Source organism: Piliocolobus tephrosceles, chromosome 4 (genome assembly GCF_002776525.5).
Source record: "Piliocolobus tephrosceles isolate RC106 chromosome 4, ASM277652v3, whole genome shotgun sequence".
NCBI lineage: Eukaryota > Metazoa > Chordata > Mammalia > Primates > Cercopithecidae > Piliocolobus > Piliocolobus tephrosceles.
Genome location: NC_045437.1, coordinates 149,921,395 through 149,931,594, shown reverse-complemented (window position 1 = coordinate 149,931,594; position 10,200 = coordinate 149,921,395). Strand labels below are relative to the sequence as shown.

The 10,200-nt window shown below is 43.6% G+C and overlaps 1 protein-coding gene across 10 annotated transcripts in view; it reads left to right on the top strand.

Moving 5' to 3' along the window:
• LOC111527854 (protocadherin alpha-C2) overlaps positions 1-10,200 on the top strand; it is a 180,952-nt gene that overhangs the window by 43,066 nt on the left and 127,686 nt on the right. Inside the window, exon 2 of one of the 10 annotated variants that reach the window (XM_023194424.2) lies at positions 10-2,172. The exons of 8 other annotated variants lie outside the window; for them this stretch is intronic. In XM_023194424.2, the coding sequence (XP_023050192.2) occupies positions 10-2,172 (2,163 nt within the window). Of the gene's footprint in view, positions 1-9; positions 2,173-5,970; positions 8,503-10,200 lie in introns of those variants that run through there. One more of the 10 variants, XM_023194387.2, reaches the window with a different exon arrangement.

Sequence of the window (10,200 nt, the reverse complement as noted above, 5' to 3'; positions counted from 1 at the left end):
CTTCTGGAGGTAAATCTGCAGAATGGCATTTTGTTTGTGAATTCTCGGATCGACCGCGAGGAGTTGTGCGGGCAAAGCGCGGAGTGCAGCATCCACCTGGAGGTGATAGTGGATAGGCCGTTGCAGGTTTTCCATGTGAACGTGGAGGTGAAGGACATTAATGATAACCCGCCGGTGTTCTCGCTCAGAGAACAAAAGCTGCTGATTGCGGAATCTAAGCAATCGGACTCGCGTTTTCCACTAGAGGGAGCTTCTGATGCTGATATTGAAGAGAATGCTCTATTGACCTACAGGCTAAGTCAAAATGAGTATTTTTCTTTAGATTCACCAACAAATAGTAAGCAGATTAAAAGACTGTCACTTATTTTAAAGAAGTCTCTGGATAGAGAGAAAACTCCGGAACTTAATTTGCTACTAACGGCTACAGACGGGGGGAAACCGGAGCTTACTGGCACTGTTCAGTTGTTAGTCCAAGTCTTGGATGTCAACGACAATGATCCAGAGTTTGATAAATCTGAATACAAGGTGAGCCTTATGGAAAACGCTGCTAAAGAAACTCTTGTGATAAAACTAAACGCCACAGACCGAGATGAGGGAGTCAACGGAGAGTTAACATACTCCTTAATATCAATTAAGCCCAATGGAAGACCCTTATTTACACTAGATCAAAATAATGGAGAAGTGAGGGTCAATGGAATTTTAGATTATGAAGAAAACAAGTTTTATAACATTGAAGTACAGGCTACAGATAAGGGGACTCCCCCAATGGCAGGTCACTGTACAGTCTGGGTGGAAATCTTGGACACTAACGATAACTCTCCTGAAGTCACCGTGACTTCCGTGTCCCTCACAATACGAGAGGACACTCATCCCAGCACGGTCATTGCCCTGATCAGCGTGTCTGACCGTGACTCAGGTGTCAACGGGCAGGTGACCTGCTCTCTGACTCTCCATGTCCCCTTCAAGCTGGTGTCCACCTTCAAGAATTACTACTCGTTGGTGCTGGACAGCGCCCTGGACCGCGAGAGCGTGTCGACCTATGAACTGGTGGTAACCGCGCGGGATGGGGGCTCGCCTTCGCTGTGGGCCACAGCCAGGGTATCCGTGGAGGTGGCCGACGTGAACGACAACGCACCTGCGTTCGCACAGCCCGAGTACACGGTGTTCGTGAAGGAGAACAACCCGCCGGGCTGCCACATCTTCACGGTGTCTGCGCGGGACGCGGACGCGCAGGAGAACGCGCTGGTGTCCTACTCGCTGGTGGAGCGGCGGGTGGGCGAGCGCGCGCTGTCGAGCTATGTGTCGGTGCATGCGGAGAGCGGCAAAGTGTACGCTCTGCAACCGCTGGACCACGAGGAGCTGGAGTTGCTGCAGTTCCAAGTGAGCGCGCGTGACGCTGGCGTGCCGTCTCTGGGCAGCAACGTGACGCTGCAGGTGTTCGTGCTGGATGAGAACGACAACGCACCGACACTGCTGGCGACTCGGGCTGGCAGCGCGGGAGGCGCAGTTAATGAGCTAGTACTGCGGTCGGTGAGTGCGGGCCACGTGGTGACGAAGGTGCGCGCAGTAGATGCGGACTCAGGCTACAATGCGTGGCTTTCATATGAATTGCAGCCGGCGGTGGTCGGCTCGCGCATCCCGTTCCGCGTGGGGCTGTACACGGGCGAGATCAGCACAACGCGTGCCCTGGATGAGGTGGACTCACCGCGCCACCAACTTCTGGTGCTGGTGAAGGACCACGGTGAGCCGGCGCTGACGGCCACGGCCACCGTGCTGGTGTCGTTGGTGGAGACCGGACAGGCGCCAAAGGTCTCTTCGCGGGCTTTGGTGGGCGCCGCGAGCCCAGAGGCTGCGCTGTTGGATGTCAACGTGTACCTGATCGTCGCCATTTGCGTGGTGTCCAGCCTGCTGGTGCTCACGCTGCTGCTGTATACTGCGCTGCGGTGCTCGGTGAGGCCCATTGAGGGCGCGTGCGGGCCGGGCAAGCCCACTCTGGTGTGCTCCCGCGCGGTAGGGAGCTGGTCGCACTCGCAGCAGAGGCAGCAGAGGGTGTGCTCTGGGGAGGGCCCACCTAAGACGGACCTCATGGCTTTCAGCCCCAGTCTTCCTCTAGGTCTGAATAAAGAGGAGGAAGGGGAAAGACAGGAACCAGGGTCAAATCACCCCGGACAGGTGAGTTTTCTACAGATTCCACCTATCAGAAAGTGTATGTGAAATTATTTAAAATCCAGTGTTTTTCACGGATTTTTTAAGGGAAAATTTTATGATCAGTATTTTGAATATTGTTTTTGATAACAACGTCTGTTCATGAAATGCCAAATGATACACATCTTCAGTCTTAGTCATATGAATAATCCGGCTTCTTTAACCAATAAATGTACTATTTCTCTTAATATTTGGTTAGCAAATATTAAAAGAAATGAGATGCAAAAATGACTCTTCTGTAGTCACTTGAGTAGAAATAATTACTATTTTCACTAAAGTACCCATGCCCCTTCATCTCTAAACTTCAGTTATGGCCATAATAACTAAGGATTATTTAAATTTGCTCCTCTTTGTCTTTTAGTAGATTTTTGCCTTGATGTTTCCACATTGTTAGATCAATTAGCTTTGTTTTTCTAAAGGGAGGAGGTCTTCCCATGATGTCCAGGTTGGAATGCACTGGTTATTCATAGGTGACCGCTCAAAGGATTCTCCCACTTCAGCCTCCAGAGTAGCTGGGAATGCAGTGCCACTACACTTAGTCCATTGGCTTTTCTAACTTCAGGCTTGTATCAAAACTGGAATACTCCATTAATATGAAATGATTTACTTTACTTTTTTTATTTTTACAGTGTTAAACATTCATCATAAATTCATTATATATGAAACAATCTTTACTTTTGTCTTTATTCCTGTGATAATACTTGTCATATTGTTTGAAGAAAAAAGTTAAGCCTTGCATTCTTATATACTGCTTTATGGAAATAATATAACTAAAATTCTACATGTTCTTGCCAGGCAAAGTGGCTCAGGCCTGTAATCCCAGCTATTCGGGAGGCTGAGGCAGGAGGACTGCTTGAGCCCAAGAGTTAGAGGCCTGCCTAGACAGCATGGCGAGATCCTGTCTCTACAAAAAATTTAAAAATTAGCCAGACCTAGTGGTGCACGCTTGTAGTCCCAGTTTCTTGGGAGGTTGACATGAGAGGGTCCCCTGAACCCTCTCAGCCCAGGGGTTCAGGGCTGCAGTGAGCTATCATCGTGAGACCCCCATCTGAAAAAATAATTTTTGTTTTTTGCCTGTTCTTGATTTTGTTTCATGCAAAGGCAAGAGATTTGTCAACTTTTGGATACTCAAACAAAATGGCATGACTTATGATTCCAAAGGAAACTAGGTAAATAAAATTATTCAAATTATCCAGACATGCTAAAGACATGCATATAGGGCTATATGATCTACAATATATGCTAGCTGGCATTCTTCCATAAGTTTTTCAGATTCATCTAGCAGAGAAAAAATTAAATATATTAACATGAATACCTACTGATAATTTTTCATTCACCTCACATTTTAACTACTCTATCTTGTAATGTCTTATCTCTAATGTTTTTGAAATTTTCTTTCCACATGGTATCACTCCATCTGAAGATTTGAGCAAAGATCATTTAATTCTGAGTCATTCTTCATATTTAGTTATTCTTACTACACGTAGAGTGGTGGAATTACAGACTTTCTTGAGAATCATATCTAGTTATTTCCCTCCTTATAGATGCATAACATACCATTTGGCACAATATTCAAAGAGTCTGTGCTGAAGCCTATTCATAGACTTTAGATCAAGAACTTTTGTACCTTAGTATTCATTGGCTAAAAACATTCTTTAAGTATTAAAGAGAAGGCAACAAGATAAAAATATAAAATATTTCAGACTCAAAAGTGATTAAACCATCATACCACTTATGAAACTTTACAAATATAATAAATGTGAATATTAGATAGGGAATACATTACCCATCTCCAGATAAAGTTTTTGTAATAACTCAAGAACTTTTAAAGACTTGGGAACATTTTCAGCGCAGGTTAAAATTTTGTAAATTATTATATATCACATAAATAACCAATTTGCATTTTAGATAATTTAGATTACTTGGACTGATTTCTGAAAAGTTGTGTCTTTTATATTTATTCTTAATGCCAAGATTGCATTCTATGGTATAAAATTATAATTTCAATTTATTTTCTAGTTTGGTTGTTTAAGTATTAAGCTGAACTTAAATGTTCCTATTGGCTTAACAATTTGTTTAGGTCAAAGAGTGGGTGAGAACTACATAATACATTATTATTATTTGTTTCTTTTTGAGATAGAGTCTTGATCTATCATCCAGGTTGGAGTGCAGTGGTGTGATCTCGGCTCACTGCAATCTCCACCTCCCGTGTTCAAGTGATTCTCCTGCCTCAGCTTTCTGAGTAGCTGGGACTACAGGCATGTACTACCACTTCTGGCTAATTTTTGTATTTTTAGTAGAGACGGGTTTTCACCATGTTGGCCAGGCTGGTCTTGAACTCCTGACCTCAGGTGATCTGTCTGCCTCAGCCTCCCAAAGTGCTGGGATTACAGGTGTAAGTCACTGCACCCAGCCTATTTTTTAAAATTAAAGTTCTTTAGCTCGTATGGTACCTTGACTACTTTTGAAAATGAAAAATAGGAAAGAAATTTGGTGGTAATATTAGACAATTTAAATAATTAGCCTGATGGCATCAAAATTCAAATATATTTTTAATTACTTAACGTTTTATAGTTGATTTAAGTTATCTTATACCCGTAGAGCCATTCTTGGTTATTCTTTCCAGGTTTTGTCAAGGTGTCATATTTCAGTTGCCTTTATTATATGTAATAGGAACGAATTGCATCAAATTATTGGTTTAAAGATTTTGACTTTGAGTATTAGTAGACTTACAAAATCTATGTGTAGTTGTTCACAATGAGTTGTAGGATATTATCTGTGTTTTGTTTTCTCTTAAAGCTGATTTTGAATTAACGAATAAACTCACTAAAGGTCATTTGATTCCCCCTTGCATCACAGTCACTATTCTGATTTTCTGAAGAGAAGCATGTCCTAACTACTAAATGACCTATAGGTGAAGATTTAGAGAAAAAGCAAACGGTTGATATCAAGTTCACATTATCTTGACTTGAGTCAATGAGATTAGGCTTCAAAACATTTTAAGAGATCTTTCTCATATTAGTGCTCCATTGTTACTTTGGGATAGCGTGAAATTTGGAGGTTTCAATAAAACATTTAACATGAAAGTGCTTTACTTTTGCTAGAGTAAAACTTTCCAGAATCTATTCCTGAGATTTGTTTTAGCATGTTATGGAAATGAGAGCAGTTATGTGAAAAGTTGTTACATTCAAGCATCAAGGAACCAAAAGCAATAACACTCTCCATATTTATGATGAATTCTAACTTTCATCAGATTTATGAATAAGACAATTTATATAAATGAAATATTGTTTGGTATTAGACGTTTTAGTTTCTTATCCTTTGTTAAATACAAAATTCCTAACTTTCTCTAAAAGCTTATGATGGAGTGCTTGTGAAGGTTAAAAGTTACTGAAACAGTGTGAATTGCAAGCTATATAAGGGCAGGGGTGATGTATGTTATTCTGTATATCATTTTCCATGATAAAGTGTAGCTTCTAATCTACCGTATTTGAAAGATTTCTACTTTTAAGCAGAAAACATTTTTAAACTACAGTGTAATAAAATTGTTGATGTTTTGTTACTATCATGTGTATTAACTAAACCCGCATTTATAAATTATCCGTGAAAAATATCCGAAAGTCGAAACAACAGAATTTAGAGAGTGACCCATAAAGTGGCTAAACCGAAAAGAACCTCAGGATCTTTCTTGCACTTACATAATCGGTCACATGATGTCGCTCTACACTCAAAAGGTGAAACAGGAAAATTTTTTTCTCCGCACCCACATTCCAACCATTCACGGAGTAGGATCGACTCCATATTGACTGTGATGCTGGAAAAAATTTACTAAATATGTACTTACAGAAAAGGGTGACTGCTCATGAAATACCTCAGGCAGGCGATCCCTTAAAACTGACTGTCCCAACTCAGAGGCCCTCATTTTCTGCAATGGTGATTATCCGGCCAAGAGGGCCGGGATCTCAGCGTCTGCTGCTCTCGCTTCTGCTCTTCGCAGCCTGGGAGGTGGGGAGCAGCCAGCTCCACTACTCCGTCTACGAGGAGTCCAAACACGGCACCTTCGTGGGCCGCATCGCGCAGGACCTGGGGCTGGAGCTGGCAGAGCTGGTGCCGCGCCTGTTCCGAGTGGCGTCCAAAACACACGGGGACCTTCTGGAGGTAAATCTGCAGAATGGCATTTTGTTTGTGAATTCTCGGATCGACCGCGAGGAGCTGTGCGGGCGGAGCGCGGAGTGCAGCATCCACCTGGAGGTGATCGTGGACAGGCCGCTGCAGGTTTTCCATGTGGACGTGGAGGTAAAGGACATTAACGACAACCCGCCGGTGTTCCGAGAAAGGGAACAAAAGGTACCTGTTTCCGAATCTGCGCCTCTGGACTCTCATTTTCCTCTAGAGGGCGCTTCTGATGCGGATATCGGCGTAAACTCTCTTTTGACCTATGCGTTAAGTCTAAATGAGCATTTTGAGCTTAAAATAAAAACAAAAAAAGATAAAAGTGTATTGCCTGAATTAGTTCTTCGGAAGTTATTGGACAGAGAACAAACGCCAAAACTCAATTTCTTGCTGATGGTAATCGATGGCGGTAAACCAGAACTAACAGGGTCTGTTCAGATTCAAATAACCGTCCTGGATGTGAATGACAATGGTCCGGCGTTTGATAAGCCCAGCTATAGAGTGGTGTTGTCTGAAAATGTCCAAAATGACACAAGAGTGATCCAACTAAACGCTTCCGATCCAGACGAAGGACTTAATGGAGAAGTTTCCTATGGGATGAAAATGATTTTTCCAGTGAGTAAGAAATGTATGTTTTCAATAAATCCAGACACAGGTGAAATTAGAATTTATGGTGAACTGGATTTTGAAGAGAATAATGCCTATGAAATTCAGGTTAACGCCATTGATAAAGGGATTCCTTCCATGGCAGGTCACAGTATGGTCCTGGTGGAAGTTCTGGACGTGAATGACAATGTCCCTGAAGTAATGATTACTTCACTGTCACTCCCTGTACAAGAGGATGCTCAGGTGGGTACCGTCATTGCCCTGATTAGCGTGTCGGATCGTGACTCTGGAGCCAATGGACAGGTTATCTGCTCACTGACACCTCATGTTCCCTTCAAGCTGGTGTCCACCTACAAGAATTACTACTCATTGGTGCTGGACAGCGCCCTGGACCGCGAGAGCGTGTCAGCCTATGAGCTGGTGGTGACTGCGCGGGATGGGGGCTCGCCTTCGCTGTGGGCCACGGCCAGCGTGTCCGTGGGTGTGGCCGACGTGAACGACAACGCGCCGGCGTTCGCGCAGCTCGAGTACACAGTGTTCGTGAAGGAGAACAACCCGCCGGGATGCCACATCTTCACGGTGTCTGCGCGGGACGCGGACGCGCAGAAGAACGCGCTGGTGTCCTATTCGCTGGTGGAGCGGCGGGTGGGCGAGCGCGCGCTGTCGAGCTACGTGTCGGTGCACGCGGAGAGCGGCAAGGTGTACGCACTACAGCCGCTGGACCATGAGGAGCTGGAGTTGCTGCAGTTTCAGGTGAGCGCGCGCGACGCGGGCGTGCCTCCTCTGGGCAGCAACATGACGCTGCAGGTGTTCGTGCTGGATGAGAACGACAATGCGCCGGCACTGCTGGCGACTCCGGCTGGCAGCGCGGGCGGCGCAGTTATCGAGCTGGTACCGCGGTCGGTGGGTGCGGGCCACGTGGTGGCGAAAGTGCGCGCAGTGGATGCTGACTCCGGCTATAACGCTTGGCTGTCCTACGAATTGCAACCCGCGGCGGGTGGCGCGCGCATCCCGTTCCGCGTGGGGCTGTACACTGGCGAGATCAGCACCACACGCATCCTGGACGAGGCGGACGCTCAGCGCCACCGCCTGCTCGTGCTGGTGAAGGACCACGGTGAGCCCGCGCTGACGGCCACGGCCACGGTGCTGGTGTCGCTGGTGGAGAACGGTCAGGCGCCAAAGGCGTCGTCGCGGGCCTTAGTGGGCGCTGTGGGTCCCGAAGCGGCTCTGGTGGACATCAACGTGTACCTGATCATCGCCATCTGTGCAGTGTCCAGCCTGCTGGTGCTCACATTGCTGCTGTACACTGCGCTGCGGTGCTCAGCGCCTCCCACCATGAGCCAGTGCTCGCTGGGCAAGCCCACGCTGGTGTACTCCAGCGCCATGGGGAGTTGGTCTTACTCACAGCAGAGGAGGCAGAGGGTGTGCTCTGGAGAGGGTCCGCCCAAGACGGACCTCATGGCCTTCAGCCCAAGCCTTCAGCTGTCTCGAGAAGATTGTTTAAATCCTCCCAGTGAAGTAAGTTATTAATATTATTTAGATATATTTGTTTCCTTGAAGAACTTCCGTTTAGGTTATAACTACATTCTCTCGATTTTCTTTGTGATTTTATCCTTTAAACTACCGAATGTCTCATCTTTCTTCGTCATTCTTACTCATTTTAACTTTTATGTATTTGTCTAATATTTACGAAGGAAATATGTAGATACAATGGAGGCCATGGAGCACCACACTTAATATTTTTCTTTTTCTGTAATATTTTATATGACTGATTAACTTTGAAAAATAATACTATGTTAGATTAAAAACTGGCCAGATGTTTGATAACTTAAAATTTTATTTTAATTTGTTCATTATTCAAGATTACAGGTGAGTTGCAAGAATGATACAAAAAGTTACTAGATACCATTAATGGATTCTTTAACTCTTCCTCACGTGCTTAGGGTTTTAAAACAGCCTTCTTGATCACTATTCTAATTTCAGTACAATCTAGATATTTTCACATCATATTCCAGGTATTATCACAATAATATAAACATATGTCTGATATATGATGAATGATTTTCTTCATTGTTCACACAATACCTTCCATATTTCAAGTAGGAATAGCTATTGTACTATTCTTATTTACATGAAATATAGTAAAATCATTTCTCAATTTAAAAATATTTAACCATCTCTACCATACAGTACAGTTGGCAATCAACTGTGGCTCAAACCCGGTTTTGGATAATCCCAAACTTATCATAGTATACCACTGCACTGTGCCTATTACCAAGTGAATCTTCTAATGTGCATTTTACATGTTTTAACTTTCTATTTCTACAAAAGTATCCAGAGGCTTCTCTTTAACCAGGGAATAAAATCTTACGTATGCCAGCCTGGTAGTAAAGGCATTAAAATTTCCAGCCTTATATTTACTTTCTTACATATCTTTAGTTTAGGATCTGGAATATAGTATACGTTCAATCACTTTTTTAAAACATATAGGGATCTTGCTATGTTGCACAGGCTGGACTAGAACTTCGAGGTTCAAGTGATCCTCTATTTCAACCCTCCAAGTAGCTGGGACTACAGGCAGGCTCCACCACTCCCAGTTTCAATCAGTAATTTTAAAGAAAGATATGGTATTGAAATGTATTACCTGGGCATTCCTCTCTATCTTAGAAATGGGAGTAAGCCCTAGAAATCAGATGTTTTATTGAAGAGTGTCTTGAAAGATAGATAACATTTTACCAAGAAAGTGTTACAGATGGGGAGATAAGTAAGAACAACTGCACAGTATATGGTGATAAATGTGTACTTGAAGGATTAGAGCAGGGAAGATTGTCAAGGCAGGAAAGCGATTTCTTTTTTAATAAATTGGGTATCAAGTAATGGAGACTTAAATTATGGCAGTAGAAATGAATTGAAAAAGACAAGAGGCATTGACAAAGTAGAAGCAGCCAAATAATGACAGACTCAATACAAATGATAAGAGAAAAACAAAAGTAGAAGGTGACTCTCACTTTTTTAGTTTGTTCAACTGAGAAGATGAGATTGCCGTTAACCAACTTGCAGAACAGTGTTGGAGAAACAGTTTATGCATATTTGAGTAGGTAGGGAATGGAGATGAACATTTAAGAAAATGTTACTTTGAGGTCCTAAGAGAATACCATTGTGATTGGAAATATGGGTCTGGATCTCAGAAGAGTTTATTGATATAGATTTTAGGAA